Source organism: Erpetoichthys calabaricus, chromosome 1 (assembly GCF_900747795.2).
Source record: "Erpetoichthys calabaricus chromosome 1, fErpCal1.3, whole genome shotgun sequence".
In the NCBI taxonomy this organism is placed as follows: domain Eukaryota; kingdom Metazoa; phylum Chordata; class Cladistia; order Polypteriformes; family Polypteridae; genus Erpetoichthys; species Erpetoichthys calabaricus.
The window spans coordinates 25,635,989-25,658,163 of record NC_041394.2 but is presented as its reverse complement, the minus strand read 5'-3'; the positions used below and the strand labels follow the sequence as shown (position 1 = coordinate 25,658,163).

Genomic DNA, 22,175 nt, shown 5'->3' with positions numbered 1-22,175 from the left:
GCATTGTGGAGCATCAAGGTGGTCTTTCTTTGACAAGCTTCAGGGCATGCAGTGATGTTTTTCTTGGAGAGTAGCGTCATCCTCTTTGGTGCCCTGCCACGGACATCGTGCCTTTTTATTTTTTTGCGTATGCTAGAATCATGAAGAGAAATGCTCCCCTGTTCTGATGATCCCTTCACAGCTGTTAGCTGTTACAGTAGGGTTCTTTTTAACCTCGCTGAACATTTTGAATCATCTTGGCAGGGTATCGATTACTAGTGAGGGTAGCCACAGTACTAACTCATATCCACATATAGACAGTTTGTCTCACTGTGGACTGATGAATATCTAAACTCTTTGAAATGATTTTGTAAACCTTTCCAGCTTTTTTGCAAATCAATAATTCTTGGTCGCAGATTTTCTGACATTTCTTTTTTGTGTGGCCTGCTTCACATCAGCAGATGCTTCTTCTGAGTAGCAACCTCAAAATGTCTGACTCGTTTTATTGGAGAAAGTACTGTAGCTCTAAAGCAGAGATCTCAAACTCCAGTCCTGGAGGGCAGCAATGGCTGCATGTTTTCATTCTAACCCTTTTCGTAATTAGTGACCTGTTTTTGTTGCTAATTAACTGCTTTTGAATTCATTTTAATTGACTTGTTTTTTATGATTTGTTCCTTAGAATTTCTCCATCGTTCCTCTGAATTGCTTTACTTCTTTCCTTAAACAGAAATGAAATGTGAAGTGAATGAGCTGACAGAAGACCAATTTCACTCCAACCAGTTGCTTAATTAGGCGCTGAGTCTTGTTGTTCATTAAACCCGTTCTTTAATTCCATAGCTTGTTGCAGCTCTCGTTGTGCAATAGCAGACATTTTCAAAATTATTAATTTTTTCTCTATTTTTATAAGAGCGCTGTTCAAATGTTTTGGGGACTTGAGCAAATCAACATTCATGAGACCTCCACCTTTTTTATTTTCAGATACTGTATGATGATCACAGGTTGCCCGTCATGTTTTGGTTCATTTTGTATCTCATTATTGTCAGGCTGCTAATTAAGGAAAAAGAAACAATTAAGGGGTCTGAGTCTTCAAGAGCAAGTCAATTAAGCTGAATTCAAAAAGAGTTAATTAGCAGCAATAACAGGTCACTAATTAACAAAAGGGTTAGAATGAAAACCTGCAGCTGCTGCGGCCCTCCAGGACTGGAGTTTGAGATCCCTGCTCTGAAGCATAATTCCAATCGCGTTTCATAGACTCCAGGTTTGCCAGCTCCTGACTCCATTCAGGTAGGAGCGCGATAAAAATTAAACCAAAACAAATAGAAATAAAGCTAGCTACCAATTCTTAATGAGAGACAAGAATCAAAGTTGGAAAAACAGGCAAAGGGATCAAGCCGAATGAAACTCGCGAGAAGCACAATACCAAAAAATTTTTTATTAAAAGTAAAAATATTAAATTTTAAATTTAAAAGTATTTTTTTAGGATGCTCCTATCTGCATCCTAAAAATTGGGTAACAAAATTTTGTTATTGGATAACAAAAGGAATCCCAAGCTGTCTTTTTATCTTGTCGCACCGATTACCCGCAGTCACGACCCAAGAAACCACACCTCTAGCAATGTGGGAGACAGCGCCAATAACGCCTCTCAAAAACATGGTGTGTTGTGCCTTTTGAGTCATCTTGACTGGGCACCCACTTCTAGTGAGAGTAGCCACACTACTAACTCATATCCATTCATATACAGCTTGTCTAACTGTGGACTGATGAAAGCTAAACTGTTTCAAATGACTTTGTAACCCTTACCAGCTTCATGCAAATTGATAGTTCTTGATCGTAGATCTTCTAACGTCTCTTTTTTGTGAGGAATGTTTTGCAACAGTAGATGCTTCTTGTGAATAGCAAATTCAAAATGTCTGACTCTTTCTCTATTGGTTCAAGTGTCTCTAAACCACACCTCCAATTTCGTTATATTGATTGGAATACTCCAGCTTTGTCAACTCCTGACACTCCAATGAGTTTTTGTTGAAGTCAGGCTAGATGTTCACATACTTTTCAAACCTCCACCTGTAGTACTTGGGTGTTGTACTGTGTGAGCCATTATGGATGGAATGACCATCCATCCATCCATCCTCTTCCGCTTATCCGAGATCGGGTCGCGGGGGCAGCAGCTTGAGCAGATATGCCCAGACTTCCCTCTCCCTGACCACTTCTTCTAGCTCTTCTGGGGGAATCCCAAGGCATTCCCAGGCCAGCCGAGAGTCATAGTCCCTACAGCGTGTCCTGGGTTTTCCCCGGGGCCTCCTCCCGATTAGATGTGCCTGGAACACCTCACCAGGGAGGCGTCCAGGAGGCATCCTGATCAGATGCCCGAGCCACCTCATCTGACTCCTCTCGATGCGGAGGAGCAGCGGCTCTACTCTGAGTTCCTCCCTGATGACTGAGCTTCTCACCCTATCTTTAAGGGAAAGCCCAGACACCCTGCGGAGGAAACTCATTTCAGCTGCTTGTATTCGCAATCTCGTTCTTTTGGTCACTACCCCCAGCTCATGACCATAGGTAAGGGTAGGAACATAGATCAACCCGTAAATTGAGAGCTTTGCCTTACGGCTCAGCTCCTTTTTCACGACGACAGACCAATGCAGAGCCCGCATCACTGAGAATGCTGCACCGATCTGCCTGTCGATCTCCCGCTCCATTCTTCCCTCACTCGTGAACAAGACCCCGAAATACTTGAACTCCTCCACTTTGGGCACTTTGGACCCTGAGAGGGCACTCCACCCTTTTCTGGCTGAGAACCATGGTCTCAGATTTGGAGGTGCTGATTTCCATCCCAGCCGCTTCACACTTGGCTGCGAACCGATCCAGATGCAATGACAAGTCAAGCAAAGTGACACCTATTATTAGCTAATTACAACCTGCCTGAAGAAGGGGCCTGAGTTGCTTCGAAAGCGTGCATATTGTAATCTGTTCAGTTAGCCAATAAAAGATGTAATTTTTCTAGACTTCTTGTTGAACCTACATCTGTGAATGTGTGAATGATGTATCAGTATGAGTTATTAAATTAACACATGCTTGCCGAACACTGATATATAACTAGTAGAAAAGTATTGTCCTTATAAATAGTACTGTATTGAAAGTCTCTAAGAGACAAGTAACTTTACATTCTCTCTTTGTTTTGTGTATGGTGTAACAACCCATTAGATAAAGGTTTGATGTTTGCTGAAGTTCTTGTTGTCTAACATGCTCAAGCTAACTGATCAGGCATTGCTTATCTGATTTTATTTTTTTTCTCCAGCCTTCTGGAGTTTTTTTTTGTTTTTTCTGTCCACCCTGGCCATCGGACCTTACTCCTTTTTATGTTAACTAAGGTTGTCTTATTTTAATTTCTTATTTGTCTTTTATTCTTCTTTTCTTCATTATGTAAAGCACTTTGAGCTACTTTTTGTATGAAAATGTGCTATATAAATAAATGTTGTTGTTGTTGTTGTTGTTTTGATTTGGGATATCTCTGTTTCATGGGTCAGCCGAAGCCATACGGTCTTTATAAATGTAAATTCCTTTTGCAAGAAAGTAAATGTGGTTTTTAAAGAAGGGTGAACTTCTTTGACAGCTTTTCTGTGTACATTCAAAGATTCTGAAATTTCTCAAATCTCTGCTCACCCATGGCAACAAATTGTGGAGCTTTCCTGTTAACTCAGGGTTCTCTGGTCACCTTCTTGTTTATAGATATAGATGAGTGTACTCGATCTGATCTCTGCCAGGATGGCCATTGCATCAACACAGAAGGTTCCTTTGAGTGTTCCTGCAAGACTGGATTTGCCGCCAATCCCGAGAGGAATACTTGCCTTGGTAAGTAACTCTCATCTGGTCATTTTTCATAACATGATGTTGATGAATGTCGTCGATTGGCTAAAACACAGCCCCCCCAATGTAGTAATTAGAAATGAATGCTTGAAAACTGTGTTTCCTTGTCTTCCAACTTAACCAGCTCAGTTACACCCAGTTACACTCTCTTGAGAGTCTTAATCGATGTCAAGGATCAGCTTAGAAGTCTCTAGCTTGCTGTGATACACTTGGAATTGGTGACTCCAATTTATTGGCACATTTATTATGTGTCCTTCTCTTAACAGTTCAGACACCCAACAAAGGTCCTCACCTGCCTACACCTGCTGGGCTATTGCCCGCTGGTCCTCTGAATTCCCTTATCTGTGCTGCCATCTGTTATTAAACAAGTACTTCACAGATTCTGTTCAAATTCACTTTACAGCCAATTTACAGTTGTGGGAGGTTAGGGTGTATCTCTGATGTTTTGACTACAGTCAAGCAACCAGCTCTAGATATGGTAGCAGTTAATTGTAGCACTCGCTCCTGCATATGCTCACACTCGCATTGGGCCGATTTAGAATCGCCAGTTAACCAGACACTCATACCTTTGAAGAGATTAGAACGTTAGGAAAACTGTGACGAAAACAGACCATTACTCCGCCCGACAAAGCTCACCAGTCTCATCTACCTATTTTCTCCAAAATAACATCAAGTTGAGCTCTTTAAAGTTGACTCTCTTTTCCACACTACTTGGGTAATTTACACCATATGTCTGTGGTTCTCTGCCTGAAGAAAAACACTTGTGCGAATTTACACTTTACAACTTTCCAACCCTATCCCTGTGTTCTGGTTGAACTCATTTTAAAGTAAAAGCTGGAATCCATTGTACTAATTCCTTCTGTAATTTAAAAACTTCAGCCACATCACCTCTTAATTGCCTTTTGAACAGCCTCTTTAGGGTTTTGTTCACCCCTGGAAAAATTAGCCAAAAAATGTGTAACATAAATATGTAAATACTGAAGAACGAGCAAAAAACATCAAGAAAGGTTTGGGGCAGCCACCCATATATTATTCCTTGGCTGCAAATGGGTAATTCTTAGGAGTTGTTTACAGGTCTGAGTCCAAAACAAAACTGAGGCATGTTGTCAAAGATGGCGGCTTTATGTGCCGAGACAGGAAGTGACATCATCAGAGGCACCACAACCAGAAGTGACGTCAACAGAGGCACCAGGACCGGAAGTGACATTATTATCACAGGTGTCGGGATGCTGTGGGATTTCCCGTGGATGGTCTGCAAGGGATTGAGAAAAAAAGTCTGTGCATCTCGCCATGGAATTACTATTATTCAGGCCCTTAAGCTGCCTCCCGATCGCACGTGTGTGACAATACCAAAATGTCAACATAAATACAGAAGGAACACAATGTCTAGTGTCCACTGCTGTATGGATGTAGATTTAGTACACGACCTTTATGTGATATATTTTGAGACAGTCAAGAACACACCTCCTGATGTTACAATCATGACAGTAGAAGTGAGTTTCTTTGCACACTTCTCTTATAATATTTTTCTGTTGCTTGTTCATGAGAGGGCAAAATCTCAGTGCCTGACCTGAACGATGAATGCACTCCTTGTACAGTTGCAGGCTGCCAAAGTGCAAGGTTTAGAGACTTCCATGTTTCCCCTTACGCAAAAATTGACAGTTGCAGCATTGTGAACGGTGATTAGGTGGCTAACATCTTGCTTGTCCTTGCACTCAGAGAGAGAGGTTGGGAGCAGGCACTGATTTTACAACACATTGCCACACCCACCACATGACGAACCATCCGGATTGGGACCTGAGTGCAGCAGTGCAATGGGTGACACCTCAGCACCACACTGGAGTCACAATTATGTTACCTTTTGGTTAGGCAGCTACTGTCACACCATTCTGAAGCTTCACGCGACCAATTTCACTGGGCATAAGACGGTTGTTTGATCATACAGTGCTGTATTATGCATCAGTTTCACTTTCCATGTCATCTGATGATAAAAGCACATCGTCATCACTATCGCTTGATTCAAGCAATGGTTCAGTTTCTGACTTTACGGCTTTTTGTTTGTCATTGTGGTTTTAGTTGGAGGCTCCGACTCACTCATGAATATTGATGAGTTACCTTAGAGTGGTAAAACACATTAAAATGTTCATGATTTTTTACAGCATGATGTTATTTCATCCACTAGATGGCAGTAGAACACTGTCCTGAACATTATTTGGAGTTAAAAATGTGAAGTAGATCATTACACGTCAATTCGAATCTGACTTGGGCTTAACCGTAATTGCATAAAATTCTGACTTCTAACACTCGGGTTAAAGTCAGGGAACTGAAAAAGTTTAACTCCTTTAATCTTGCAGGATGAAACCCAACATACTCTTGGAAAAAATACACAAATAAGTGTGAAGAACATGCATACTCCACCCAGACCAAGATCAGTAAAGGACATTGAAACCCAGAAAGCTGGGTCCATCAGGCAGCAGCATTAACCACCATCACTCACATCAGACCAATTTAAAGTCACTAGTGATGCTGTATTTTTGATTCCCTCAGATTTGGATGAATGCGCAGAGTCCAGGGGAGCGGTGTGTGCCTCCCAACGCTGTGAAAATACAATTGGATCATATCGCTGCATTGCCAGTTGTGAGCCAGGACACCGTCTGACAGCCAGTGGTGCCTGCATAGGTAAGTGTTGTATCAGGTACACCTCATCACAAAAATGTGGGCCTCAGGCAAAAATGAAGAAAAGTGGTCCAAAGCTTCATTCATTAAGGTAAGACAACAAGTGAAGGTCATCGCCAGACCAGGAATGGAACCAGGGGCTCCAAAGCTGTGAAGCAGAAGCACTGTATTCTCTACAATCATGATGGTAGGGAGCCTGCACTGATACAGCGCGTTGCTGCACCCACCACACGATGAGCCACCTCAGCATCTGGTGCCATCTTGTTTTTGCCATGTATCTTAGCTACACAGCCTCCTTTAGGAGGACTTTCACTGTCCTATTTAATGAAGTCCTCGCTATGTTCATTTAGAGTTAAGTTACTTTCTATAACGTAATCCCATCGAGTTATGGCACCTTCTGATTTGGAATTTTTGTGTGTGCGTATATGATTTTTTTTTCTCCTGAAATAAAATGTAATCAAAATCTTCAGCATTTTTCTTTTGACAGATATCAATGAGTGTGTCAATGCTACAATCTGTGGTGACCATGCTTTCTGCCGCAACCTGATGGGCACCTATCAGTGTTTATGTGATCAAGGCTATGAATCGGCCCCTGATGGCAAAAGCTGCACAGGTATGTCTTCAGTGATCCCTGCTTATTTTCTTTGCTGTTTGGAAAGGTTTCTTTTTTGTGATCAGTTGTTTATTAAAAATGTAAGACAACCAAATTTAAGAAAGAACTGCATGCACCACCACCATGTGCCCCCTCCAAAGTAATTCACATTAATAAATTACTAGAGAAGCCTGTAAAAACAAATGAAATGGGCAGCCAAGCTGACTGGGCCCCTGTGCCCGGGTGGGATTTTCCTGATCAGCAGTATGTGCCATCCAAAGCCTCATTCTGAATGACTTTGAACCGATGTTGCTACTTGCTAATGCTAGTCACATATTAATCCTTGCTGTTGATTGCTCCAGAAGGGTTAAATTGAGAAAGGATGTTAATGCTGATGAGGAGTCTGTGGATTTCCAACAGATTATTGAAATGGATTTATCAGCATGAGAATGTAGGAGATGTAAAGAAGACATTACCTTTATGTAGCATTTTTCAAGACATTCCAAGTACTTTGCATGGTCGGGGGCTCCCCGCCAATGTGCAGCGTCCACCTAGATAATGCGACGGCAGCCATTTTGTGCCAGTACGATCATCACATATTAGTGATTAGGTGATGATGAAAAGGTGAGAGAGAGAATTGGTCAGTTAGAAATAGGGGGTTATTAGGTGACCAGAATGACCAGTCTGTGATGGGCACTTTAGTCAAGACATCAGGAAACACCTGATGTCCTGAGATCTTTAATGACCACAGAGAGTCAGGACTTCAGTTTTTATATCTTATCTGAAGGGCGGTATCATATTTACAGTACAGTGTCCTCGTCACTGTGTTGGGGCATTGGGATCCACATTCAGACCACAGTGTAAGTGCCCCCTGCTGGCCTCACAAACACCTCATCCAGCAGCAAGCCAAGCTTCTCCTAGATGGTCTCCCATTCAAGTACTGGCCAGGCCTGAACATGCTTAGCTTCAGGTGGGTGACCTGTTCTGGAGTGCAGGTGGCATGGAGGAAAAACCTAAGTTGGAAAAGATTAAGTGAGAGGGAAAAAATATCAAGCAGAAGAAAATGATAAGGTAAGAGATGTATACTGATAGCAGAAGACAGAAAAGAGGCAATCCTGGACCAAAAAGTAGCTATGACAAGGCATTCTCAAATTGTACGAAGAATGTGCCTAATGTCTCAAAATGACAAAATAGTATAAAGGTCTGAGGTAAATCCCATAATAAATCATTTACATTGTGTGGAAAATAATCTGTGTGTAGTGAAGAATTAAGTTGGTTCGAGGTTACATTATAACCACTACGCACATCTGGTCAGAGATGGATGAAGATGTCCAAAATCTATTTATTAATTTATTCCAAAGTTATACAAATGTAAAGGTATGGTCTAAATAAAATAATAAACATAAATTAGCTGTCACAGTTTCTTTCTCTTAAATGTGTCAGTGTTAACATTAGTTATTAACAGGGTACTTTATTTATCCACTAGATGACGTACTACACTCAAGATAACATCAATAACAGGAAATTGCTAGAACGTTAAAACTATAAAGTATTTACTCAACTTAAATAAGTAAATTATTCTTAATGTACAGTATGTACTGTACATATTATACACGAGGAAACTGTAATACTGTAATTCTATATCAAACAATGTGTGTGAAACTCCAAACAGCATTTGTTCAATTATGCTTTAGCTTCTTCAAAATGTCTATATTTTAGAAACTGCACTGAAATATTATATATATTCAAATTACGAACTTTAACACATAAACAATATACTTTAAGAACAAACAATTAAATTCCACTTACTTTATACATAATTATACAAACTTTCACATTTAGTAAACGAAGCTCTTACTCTGCTGTTAAGATGCCACCAAACTAATCTATAAGGTTCAAAGTGAAGCACTCTGATTGGCCAAGTTCCAAGTCAGCACAGGCCAATCACAATGACTAATAAATTCAAGGTGGATGACAACTTAATTAAAGGGAAACAACACATAAATACTGTATTGCCTTTTCAACACTGTGTACAAACTTTAATTGAATAATTTAGCAGTATGCATAAGGTTTATTTATTTTATTGTTTTTTATTATAATCAACCATTGGAAAGTAGCGGTCATAGATAGATCACCTTGCTAAATAGATTGCACAGGCAAAGTGTGGTGTGAAATATTGTGCAAATGCGCCTACAAGAAGTGTTCAGAAATTCATTTTTTTCTCATATTAAAAACACTTGATGCCCCAGTATGACAAAGTGACAACAGCATTTTAGATTTTTATGCAAATTCATTAAAAATAAAAAACTGCAATCTCGCATTGACACCAGTATTCAGACCCTTTACTGGGCATCCCTGGCAGTGATTCCAGTCTGGAGTCTTCTCAGCTCTGACACAACAAGTTTTGCCCACCTGGATTTGAAGATTGTCTGTCATTCTTCTCTACAGATCCTCTCAAGCTCTGTCATTGAGTGTCGACCATATTCAGGTCTATCCAGAGGTGTTTGGTTGGATTCTGGTCTGAGCATCTCTAGGGCATTCCCAGAGTTGTCCCTAAGCTACTCCTAGTGTTGTTTCTGCTTTGTGCTTAGGGTCATTGTCCAGTTGGAAGGTGACCCTCAGCCCATCCTGAGGTCCAGAGTCCTCCTCTGGAGCAGGTTTTCATTAAGGATATCTCTATACTTTGCTGTGTTCAGCTTTCCCTCAACCCCATCTAGTCTCCCAGTCCACAGCCTCACAGCATGATACTGCCATCACCACGTTTCACCACTGCAGTGGTTTTGCACAGGTGGTGAGCAGCTCAAGTCAAAGTCAAAGTCAAAGTGAACTTTATTGTCATCTCAGCCATATACAAGTATACAGATAGACGAAATTGCGAAGCTCAGGGTCCACAGTGTAACAACATGAAGTGCAAATAATAAATTAAAAATAGAATTAAAATTAAAATTTAAAATGAAAACACAAACAAGAGAAGACCTTGTGCAATGACAAGACAAAGAAGTAGCAGCAATATTGATGTGTAAGATATGTAATATAATAAATAAATAATAAATAAAAGATAGGCCTATAGATAATAGAGAAATTATCAGTGTATGATAATACATGTGTAAACAATGACAGGTCAGAATGTTTCACAGCAGAAGGATAACAAGAGTGTCAAAATACTTAAAGGTCAGTATGAGATTTTCAGTTCTTCTCTACATGCACACTCGTCTTTGCAGGACATAGCTGCTGGTTTCCCCCAGACATGATGCTAATCTTGGTTTCATCAGAGCAGAGAATCTTGTTTCTCACAGTCTGAGATTTCTTTCTGTGACTTTTTGCAAACTCTTAAGTGTTTTTTTTTTAACTGAGGAGAGGCTTCTGTCTTGACACTCTTTCAGAAAGCCCAGATCAGTGGAGTGTTGCAGTGATGGTTGTTCTTCTGGATGTTTCTCCCATCTACAAACAAGTTCTTTGGTGCTCCGTTAGAGTAACCATCGGGTTCTTGGACATTACTCTTATTATAGCCCTTCTCCCATGATTGTTTAGTTTTGCTGGGTGGCCACCTCTAGGAAGAGTCAAAGTTGTTCCAGTGTGTCTTCCATGTAAAAATTATGGAGGCCACTGTGCTCTTGACATCCTTCAGTACTGCAGAACCTGTTTTTCTTAGCCATCCCCAGTCTGTGCCTCAACACAATTCTGTCGCTAAGCTCCACTGGCAATTCCTTCAACCTCATGGATTGGTTGTTGCTCAGCTGTGAGACCTTCTATACATGTAGACAGGTGTGTGCCTTTAATAACACTGGCCAACACACGTATTGGTGCCTCAAATGTTAGACCTGTTTCTGGGTATATTTGACCCGCTGATTCCAAAAATGCCCCCAGTTTTTCCCTAACCCTGTAGTTTTTGAGATCAGAACATATGCCATTTACCACTCTTCACTCGGGTCGCCCATAAAAAAATCAGGTTATTTTAATGTAGTGTTTAAATTAATTTCTTTTAAGGATGAAGGAAACATATTAAACATTAAAAGAAAATTGTACTACAAAAAATCTACTTATTTCATACCAAAAGCACAGATTTATGATACAAACTTTCCAGTCATTAAACATACAAAAAGTTCCTTCTGTAAGATTTCCAAGAGTGGGATATGCCAGGATAATCCCGCATAACATTCCAACAATAGTCTGCCATCATGTGTGCATCCCATCTTCCTTGGTATCTGGCCTCCATTGATTTTATGTCTTGGTGAAATCTCTCACCTTGCTCCTCGCTTACGTCACTAAGGTTCTCTGGAAAGCGATCTAAGTGGCTGTGCAGATAATGGAATTTAGAACTCATGTTACAGCCAAGCCTGTTGAAATGAAAGAGCATGTCCTCTACTAATTGTGTGTAGTTGTCTGCTTTCTTGTTGCCAAGAAAGTTTTTCACAACAAGAAGAAATGAAAACCAGGCACATGATTTGATTTCATTCATTGGTCATTTATAAGTTGTCTGATCTGTGGACCATTGAAAATTCCTGCCTTCTGTTCTTCCATGGTAGGACCAGGTAACTTATGTGCTATGTATTCAATGCACAAACCATCTTTATTCAAAGCCTTTACAAATTGTTTCCTCAGGCCTAGCTTTATATGTAGTAGTGGAAGTATGATTCGATCTCGCGCTACCAAAGGTTCATTGATTACATTTTGTCTTCCAACCACCATATACGAGGTGAGACACCTGTATATATAATAATATAGCACCTCCAAATCTGAGACCATGGTCCTCAGCCAGAAAAGGGTGGAGTGCCCTCTCAGGGTTGGGAGCAAGATCTTGCCCCAAGTGGAGGAGTTCAAGTATCTCGGGGTCTTGTTCACGAGTGAGGGAAGAATGGAGTGGAAGATCGACAGGTGGATCGGTGCGGCGTCCGCAGTGATATGGGCTCTGCATCGGTCTGTCGTGGTGAAAAAGGAGTGGAGCCGTAAGGCAAAGCTCTCAATTTACCAGTCGATCTATGTTCCTACCCTCACCTATGGTCATGAGCTATGGGTAGTGACCAAAAGAACGAGATTGCGAATACAAGCGGCTGAAATGAGTTTCCTCCGCAGGGTGTCTGGGCTTTCCCTTAAAGATAGGGTGAGAAGCTCAGTCATCCGGGAGGGGCTCAGAGTAGAGCCGCTGCTCCTCCGCATCGCGAGGAGTCAGATGAGGTGGCTCGGGCATCTGATCAGGATGCCTCCTGGACGCCTCCCTGGCGTCTCTCGGCTGGCCTGGGAACGCCTCGGGATTCTCCTGGAAGAGCTAGAAGAAGTGGCTGGGGAGAGGGAAGTCTGGGCATCTCTGCTCAAGCTGCTGCTCCCGCGACCCGATCTCGGATAAGCGGAAGAGGATGGATGGATGGATATTTTTGATAAATTTGCAGAAATTCCTACAATCCTGCTTTTGCTTTGTCATTCTAGGGTATTGAGTGTTGTTTGATGATGGTAATGATAAATGATGACTTACATAGCATAAGTCTCCATCATAACAAAATGAGAAAAAGTGAAGGGGTCTGAATATTTTCTGGTTCTACTGTCGGGCTGCTACTGGCGTCATGAGAGAACAGCTCAGTCCGGCGTTGATTAAGGGATTTTGGGAGAAGTAGAGAACACAACAAGATTTTAAAGGACTTAAGCATGAGATAAAAAAAGAAAAGAAAAGAAACAAGACATCAAAAATATTTCAAAGTGTGTAGTTGCCTCAACTGGACCACAGTGGGAAGGTTAATGGGTTACCTCCAATACATAGAGTTGGATGATAAAAAATTAGGAGTTTGGAAAGGCCTTGATGGGCGTGAATCGGGCTGTATTTCCACACTCTGGCACATTGTCAATGTGTAAGATGTTACTGAGCCAAGGTGTGAATTTTGACATTTTTAATTTTAGTAAGGTGATCAGCAGAGTAGACACAGGTCTGGGAGCAGCAATATTGGATTTATTTAGGAGATGGAAAGAAGGATTATCAGAAAGTCACAGACAGTCTGAATCCAATACAAGGCTGAGTGACAGAGTTCCATGTCTGGTAAAGCTATTCCTCTCTTTACTTAATGTCTAATTAGACTAGGATGTTTATGTGCCAGTTTTCCAGAAAAATCCAAAGAGCAGGAACTTAATATTGGACCAATAATAGTTGGGGGTGGTAAGTGAAGAAGGGTGCTAACATAATTAAGTCCGGGAAACAAATGCATTTTAAGAATAAGCAGCCTGGAACAAAAGAACAGTGGGAAAGTTTAGAAACTGATAATTCAGACACAAGTGAGTAAATTGCTAAAAACCACTTGCTGTGCAAAGTAATGTTTAATAAAAAAGGTCAGAAGAATGTTGTTATATAGCACCCTGGTGTGTGGAGTACAAGTCAATGGAGGTTACACCTAATCTTTATAACACACCTGGAATACTGCGTATAGTTTAGGAATCCATATTACAAAAAAGACATAACAGCACTAGAGGAAGTCCACAGAAGAGCGACCAGACCAATTCAGGGTCCAAGAGGTATGAGCTATGAGGAGACACTGAAGGAATTGAACATGTCCAGGCCATGCAAACGGAGATTACGAGGAAGTGTTTCAAATTATGAAGGGAATTAGTCCAGTGGATCGAGACTGTGACTTTAAAATGAGATCGTCAAGAACACGGGGACACAGTTGGAAACTTGTTAAGGGTAAACTTCACACAAACATTAGAAAGATTTTCTTTACACAAAGAACAATAGACACTTGGACTAAGCTACCAAGTAGTGTGGTAGACAGTAAGACTTTAGGGACTTTCAAAACTCGACTTGATGTTGTTTTGGTGGAATTACTGTAGGTGGATCTATGACTGACGAGGTTTGCAGGCCTCAATGGCCTGTTCTCATAAAAAGTTTTTTGAGGTGGACTTGGCACCTTTAGAAAACGTTTAGAAACCGTTTAGAAAACGCATCCTTAAGGGTAGTAGTTCCTTAGAATAAAACAGGGGATTGTCTCTGCCTTGTTAACTGTTTTGTTAAAGAATATCTGAGACTAAAAAATAGCTTTTTCCCATCTGCCATAAACTTTCTGAACTCTGAATCTCCTCAGTCTGAGATCATTTTTAATTGAACATGTGCAATAAGCTATATTGGTAATGTGCAATATACTAATGTAATACAATATATAATATGTAATGTACTATTCATTAACAAGTGCAACAACAATTTATGCTGCTATACTTTGAGCAATAATAATTTGCTCTGGTTACTTGATCACTTAACACTGTATACGACATATTTGGAAGTATTTGACTTTTCTTTAAATGCACCTTGGGGCTGTCACAAAAAAGTAATTACGCTGTGCTACACAATGACAATAAAGTGCTTGAACTTGAACTTGAATGGCATCGGTCTTAAGTCAGCATGTAAACTTTATGTACACATCAGATTTGAAGTACCGGCTACAAGCATAAGTGCTGTTATGGCATATGAAAACTTTGGTCCTTTATCACTTTTGATTACTTGGGTCCATTTTCCTTATCGTGTTTTATCAGTGGATAAAAACAGGATGTTTTTGTTAAGAATCAGAACACAGAGGGACACTACAGATGCTTTTCTTTCACGATTCTGAAATTGTTTAGGATAACAGGATGGGAGTTTAGCCAAGAAAAAAAAATACAAAAACATGAAAATGGCTAATTGTATCTGCAGCATACTTGGAAGGTACTTTAATTACAGCAACACACGAATAACCCCTCATGGACCCCGTGATCATCAGAGGTGACTGTGCGCAAAGCGTGCAAACCTATAAATACCTGGGAGTGCAGCTGGATGATAAATTGGACTGTACTGCCAATACTGATGCTCTTTGTAAGGAAGGACAGAACCGACTATACTTCCTTAGAAGGCTGCCGTCCTTCAATATCTGCAATAAGATGCTGCAGATGTTCTATCAGATGGTTGTGGCGAGTGCCGTCTTCTACGTGGTGGTGTCTTGGGGAGGCAGCATAAAGAAGAGGGACACCTCACACCTGGACAAATTGGTGAGGAAGGCAGGCTCTATTGTAGGCACAGAGCTGGACAGTTTGACATCTGTGGCACAGCGACGGGCACTGAGCAGGCTCCTATGAATAATAGAGAATCCACTGCATCCACTTAACAGTATCATCTCCAGACAGAGGAGCAGCTTCAGTGACAGACTGCTGTCACCGTCCTGCTCCACTGACAGACTAAGGAGATTGTTCCTCCCTCACACTATGCAACTCTTCAATTCCACCCGGGGGGGTAAACGTTAAAATTATACAAAGTTATTGTCTGTCTGTATACCTGCATTGTTATCAATCTTTAGTTTAATATTGTTTTTATCAATATGCTGCTGCTGGAGTATGTGAATTTCCCCTTGGGATTAATAAAGTATCTATCTATCTATCTATCTATCTATCTATCTATCTATCTATCTATCTATCTATCTATCTATCTATCTATCTATCTATCTATCTATCTATCTATCTATCTATCTATCTATCTATCTATCTATCTATCTATCTATCTATCTATCTATCACAGAAATCACTCAGACCTTCTCCTTGTTCCTCTCTATTTTAGACATTAACGAGTGTCAAAGCATGCAGGGTGTCTGCGGTACCGCTCTTTGTGAAAACATGGAGGGCTCTTTCCTGTGTATTTGTGCCAAAAGGGAGGAGGAGTTTGACCCCCACATTCAGCGGTGCGTCAGCAGGGAATTACCAGCAGTGCCAGGTATGCTTCTCTCTAAGGATTTAATCATTTTTGTTTTTGGTTTGTTTATGTCCAAAGCAGTTTACACATTACCAAGTGTGCAGAAGGAGTAAAAAACAGTCACACAGTCAGAGGTACAGTCCAGCACTGTAGCACTTATACACACAGTCTTTAATCAATTAATGTTTATACAGACAGTCTCCACAAACCATAATCATGATATGTACTGCCTCTGATCATCTGTTTTACTATTATCTAGTTCTGAATAAAGTCACTGAGATTGTCATAAAGTGACTACTGTTCAGTACTGAGTAGCACCCTATTCAACACTCCTGGTATAATGACCACTTTGAGCAGAACTATAGATCTTCAAATAAGAGAATATACAGTCATATGAAAAAGTTTGGGAACCCCTCTCAGCCTGCATAATAATTGACTCTCCTTTCAACAAAAAAGATAACAGTGGTCTGTCTTTCATTTCCTAGGAACATCTGAGTACTGTGGTGTTTTCCAAACAAAGATTTTTAGTGAAGCAGTATTTAGTTGTATGAAATTAAATCAAATGTGAAAAACTGGCTGTGCAAAAATGTGGGTCCCCTTGTAATTGTGCTGATTTGAATGCATGTAACTGCTCAATGCTGATTACTTGCAACACCAAATTGGTTGGATTAGCTCGATAAGCCTTGGACTTCATAGACAGGTGTGTCCAATCATGAGAGGTAAAGGTATTTAAGGTGGTCACTCGCAAGTTGTGCTTCCCTTTGACTCTCGTCTGAAGAGTGACAGCATGGCATCCTCAAAGCAACTCTCAAAAGATCTGAAAACAAAGATTGTTCAGTCTCCTGGTTTAGGGGAAGGCTACAAAAAGCTATCTCAGAGGTTTAAACTATCAGTTTCAACTGTAAGGAATGAAATCAGGAAATGGAAGGCCACAGGCACAGTGGCTGTTAAACCCAGCAGGTCTGGCAGGCCAAGAAAAATACAGGAGCGGCATATGAGCAGGATTGTGAGAATGGTTACAGACAACCCACAGATCACCTCCAAAGATCTGCAAGAACATCTTGCTGCAGATGGTGTATCTGTACATCATTCTACAATTCAGCGCAATTTGCACAAATAACATCTGTATGGCAGGGTGATGAGAAAGAAGCCCTTTCTGCACTCATGCCACAAACAGAATTGCTTGTTGTATGCAAATGCTCATTTAGACAAGCCAGATTCATTTTGGAACAAAGTGCTTTGGACTGATGAGACAAAATTTGAGTTATTTGGTCAGAACAAAAAGCGCTTTGCATGGCGGAAGAAGAACACTGCATTCCAAGAAAAACACCTGCTACCTACTGTCAAATTTGGTGGAGGTTCCATCATGCTGTGGGGTTGTGTGGCTAGTTCAGGGGCTGGGGCCCTTGTTAAGTATTGATGTCATATCTTTGTTGGGGTGCCCAAATTTATGCACCTGTCTAATTTTGTTATGGTGCATATTGCATATTTTCTGTTAATCCAATAAACTTAATGTCACTGCTGAAATAGTACTGTTTCCATAAGGCATGTCATATATTAAAAGGAAGTTGCTACTTTGAAAGCTCAGCCAATGATAAACAAAAATCCAAAGAATTAAGAGGGGTTCCTAAACTTTTTCATATGACTGTACTTAGACACCTTAATAAGCTGAAATTAAATGTCAAGAAGACAGACGATATAGTTGTGGGCTTTTATGTCTATCAAAAGATCACTTGTATTCATCAATAGCTAGGTTGAAGAGATAGTGGTCAAGTTCAAGTTCTTGTGTATCTTCAATTCCAGTAGTCCAAGGTTTCATCCACATTCCTACATAGTCAGTTTAAAATGGTGTTTTTAAACATTCACATTGTTTACAAAAGTATCTCCTTCCACACTAACACAACCTAAAACACCTATGACTGGTGCAGACGCTGTAGTGGAAAATCTTTTTGTGACACTTTGAGTTTTTAAGCTTTTCATTTACTGTGTATTGCCTTTTGTGTACCTGATCTAAGTAAGATGATATATCATTCTAGTATGCAGTACCCGAGGTAGCCCCTGTCAATATAAATTATGTTGACATGAAGAGTATTTAATAATAATCTGATAAATGTGTTTAAGTGGGTTCGAGTTAACATGATTGTGTGTGGACTATTCAGGAATGATGATTATTGCTGTCTTTTACAGTGTACTCATAATGATGTTTTATTTGATAGATAGATAGATAGATAGATAGATAGATAGATAGATAGATAGATAGATAGATAGATAGATAGATAGATAGATAGATAGATAGATAGATAGATAGATGTGAAATGCACTATATAATAGATAGATATAGATATACGCTCCATCACCCCTCGTAACACTGTTCAGGACAAAGCAGTTTAGAAAATGATTAACTGACAGTATGTAACTGAAAAATTTAAAGGTGATTTTTGTTATCAGGATCCAAAAGATACACCCAAAAGTGTTCAGGAAGCAAAGTCTTTGTGGTCCAGTGTAATCACAGTGAAATTGTATTATAAATAATTTAAGAATGTATCTCTCCTTCAAGCTCCAGGAGGCTGACTCCTGTTGTAGAATTAGGCACACTGCAGGGACCAAACCTAGATGGGTGTGGGGGTGCCAGTTCACCTCAGGGTCCACTTATATACATCCGTTTGGGGCACCAGTCTAAAATTGTCAGTTGACCTAACATACCTGTCTTTGGAGTGAGGGGGGCAAACTGGAGTGCTTGGAGAAAACGTGGGAAGAACATGCAAACTCAACCCAGGGAGTGACAAACCCAAAATGAAATTGTAGAATTGTGTAGCTGTGAATCAGCAGCACTTCCCACTCTGACACACCATCCTGCCCCACTGACTCCATTATGGTAAAATTCAAAAGTTTGGATTAATAAGGCCTAACTATTAAAAACAAAACAGACTCCTCTGTTTCATTCAGGCAATGGAGAACTGTTCAAGAATCAATGAGATAGCAGATACAGTGACACATCGGAAGCCCAGTTTCCACAGTTTGTCGGCAGCTATGTCAGCGAAATCACTATTACTGACTGACAACTCATTTCCAGATAAGCTGAGTTCATTCAACACATAATGCACCGTCTTTTAAGATCTACAGCAAGACAGGCATTTTGTACTACAGTTTTGTAAATCAGACGTTTGCTGGGCTTTTCAGAAGATAAAATCTTCTGGTCTAGGATTCAGCTTATCATTACTTACAAACTACAGCGAACATTAAGATCTCAAGATGCTGACCTACTAAAGTTTCTAAAGTTACTACAGACAATACTAAAGATTCCATGTAGCCCCTGTCTTTCACAACTGTCGATTGCCTTTAATTTGTTTTTTTTCCTCTAAGCTCGCTGTGAATCTTGGGAACTGTGAGATCTTTCATATTACTGTAGATTTCATAAAATGCAGACCTGCAACTACCTGCAAAGCAGTTCTCTCTCTGTGGTTGTTTGTTACCTCAAGTTTAATAGCTCCAGCCTTGTCAATAATAAGATAAATTATTAGAAACTTGCCTAAAGTACCCGACTTTGCCTGGGTATAAATAAACAGTGGAAAAAAACTGTATTTTAGAAATTCAACATGGCCTAACACAACCCATAATAGGAGGAAAAGCTTTATTCCTGACAGACGATGTAATTGTTATCCAGATTGATTGAGAAGATAACATTGTACCTCTGGCCTTAGATGAAAGCTTTGACCACAGCAAAACTTTGTGCATGCTGATGATTAGATTCTCGCATCAGCCCCAGTGCACTTGTGCTGCATGATGGGACCTGTAGTCCCTAAGTCAGCACTGTTTTTTGACTTTACCCCATCCCATTTTAATCCCAGTTTCCAATATTCCACATAGCTTATATTTTACATTGGACCAATGGAAAGGCACATGTAAAATTTTGTGTAGAATCGAATTAATCGTTTTGGTGTGATTGATGAACAAATAGACAAACGAACGGCTGCCATTTTCATTTATATAGTGTCGCACACGTGTGTTTGGGAGACAACCTCAGGACTTATCGACTGATAATTACTCTCCAAAGCAGACGGTGGCGCTGTCGGCTAATGCCTTTTCTCTTCCTCCCTACGCAGAATGGATGATTGACTGTCCTTACACCTCTGATATCACTTCCCGCTTATACCTTCCTGAACCAGCCCCTTCCAGGCTTCCACCTTGAAAAGCATCTCAGACGCCATCTTGGGGTTTTTCTATTTAACTGTTTATAATTATATAGGGTGCTCCAACCCTTTATGATATGCCCTTTGCTTGATTTACAATAGATTATGGTACACAGAAATAGCATTACATCAGAACTATAATAAAGCCAGTGTACCGCAGCACAGTTGCACAAGATGTCCATGTTACGTTTATTGGCTACTCTTACTTCATATTCATACTTCACTGTATGCCATAATGTATGGGAATCCATTTCAGCCATCATTCCTACTTTGTGCCTGATGCCCCCCAGGCCTCCGAAGTGAAATAAACAGATTCAGCAAAACAATCCTGAGATAAAGTTAACGTAAACAACATTTAGCTTATATAGTTCTGACTAAACCATTTTACTGTGATACTCTAGAAATTTAAAGTCTGTACGTGTCATGTGGAGCACAAGTATCAAATGACTTTCTGCCTTTGTTTTCAGATTCAGGATTAAGCAGTCCCAGCGTTATAAACTGGGAGGGTCCTTCCACACCGAGAAGAGCCAATGTCACCGACTGCTACTATAACATCAACGACCCGATGGTGTGCAGCAATGTGCTGGCACAGAACATCACCAAGCAGGAGTGCTGCTGCACGATCGAAGTGGGTTGGGGAACGAACTGTCAGATCTCCCCCTGCCCCACCTCTGGGACAGGTAGGCCATGTTCACCTTTACATTAAGTTCAAAGACTGACATTTGGACTAAAAGACCTTTGCAAAAAGTGTTTTCATTTTAACAGATTTCTCCTTACTTTGTTTGTTAGTCCAGGAATGCAGTTAATACTAAGGGTGTATGACAGGGGTGTCCAGCTCTGGTCCTGGTGGGCCAATGTGTCTGCAGGTTTTCATTCTAACCCTTTTCCTAATCAGCAAGCAGTTTTCACTGCTAATTAACTCCTTTTCCTTTCATTTTAATAGCCCTGTTCTTAAGGATTCAGTCCTCTGAATTGATTTGTTTCTTACATTAAATGGCAGCCAAACAGAAATGAGATATGAAACGAGCCAACAGATGACCAGCCAAATCACAGACTCCCATCAATTTCACGCCAACCAGTTTCTTAATGAGAAGCAGATTCTTACTGTTAATTAAAGCCGTCATTGAATATCATAACTTGTTGCTGCTCTCATTCTGCCATAGCAGAGTGTTGATTTCCTGTTTTTTCTAAGACCACCGTGAAGATGTTTTGGTGACCTGAGTAGTTTAACATGACCGAGACCTTCACCTTTCTTTATTTTCAGGTTAGCTGGTCGTGTGGCGACTTGTTTTGTGTGAAACGACTAAGGGGTCTGAGTCACATCAGGTAAACCCAAGGCAAAATGAGTCAATTATCAGCAGAAACAGCTCACTAATTAAGAAAATGGTTAGAATGAAAACCTGCAGCCACTGTGGCCCAACAGAGTTGGACACCCCTGGTGTATGAGGTGCTGCTTTATGACACACCTTCTGACACTGTATTGAGATTTGTAAATGGACAGAAGGAACACAAAGGTTTATTTTAAACTGTGGAGCAGAGGGGGAAATCAAGAAACAATTTGTGTTTGTCCCAAACATTATGGAGAGCAATGTAAATACAGTAGGAAAGGTATGTTTGGTGTCCACTGCTGTACTGATGCAGATTTAGCACACGTTCTTCATGTGATGTTTAGAGACAGCCTGATGTCACAATTGGAACAGTAGAAGTGGGTTTCTTTGAGCACTTATCTTGTTTTTCTGTTGCTTGAACATCAGAGGATAGAATGTCAGCGCCAGAACTGCACAATCAACGCATCCCTCGTGTTATTGTAGGCTGTCACAGCACAAGGCTTTGTGACTTCCACATTCCTCCTGACACAAACATTGATCATGGCTGCATTGTGAACAGTGCTTAGGGGGCTAATGTTACTCTTGTCCTTCTGCTTGATCTCAATTATTCTGCCACACTCCTTCTTGCACCCTGGTGAACCTTCAAGTAGCGGAGTTCACTGGGTACTGTGCTTCAGCAACTCCAAAATGGTGTTTCTCTTTTAAGAGAGTAAAAACAGTCCCAGCTAGCCTCAAAAATACCAATGGGAGGATTAAGATCTAGTAGCCAGTAATAGGGCAAAACTGGATCTTTATAAATAAAATATTATTTAAAATTGTTCTGTAACAAAAAGGACTCTGTGGAGCACAAAGACAAAAAG

The 22,175-nt window shown here is 40.4% G+C and overlaps 1 protein-coding gene across 1 annotated transcript in view; it reads left to right on the top strand.

Moving 5' to 3' along the window:
• LOC114647801 (latent-transforming growth factor beta-binding protein 1-like) overlaps positions 1-22,175 on the top strand; it is a 636,168-nt gene that overhangs the window by 573,407 nt on the left and 40,586 nt on the right. Inside the window, exons 23-27 of the mRNA XM_028796447.2 lie at positions 3,703-3,825; positions 6,388-6,519; positions 7,004-7,129; positions 15,666-15,818; positions 20,455-20,667. Coding sequence (XP_028652280.2) covers positions 3,703-3,825; positions 6,388-6,519; positions 7,004-7,129; positions 15,666-15,818; positions 20,455-20,667 — 747 coding nt within the window. The remainder of the gene's footprint in view (positions 1-3,702; positions 3,826-6,387; positions 6,520-7,003; positions 7,130-15,665; positions 15,819-20,454; positions 20,668-22,175) is intronic.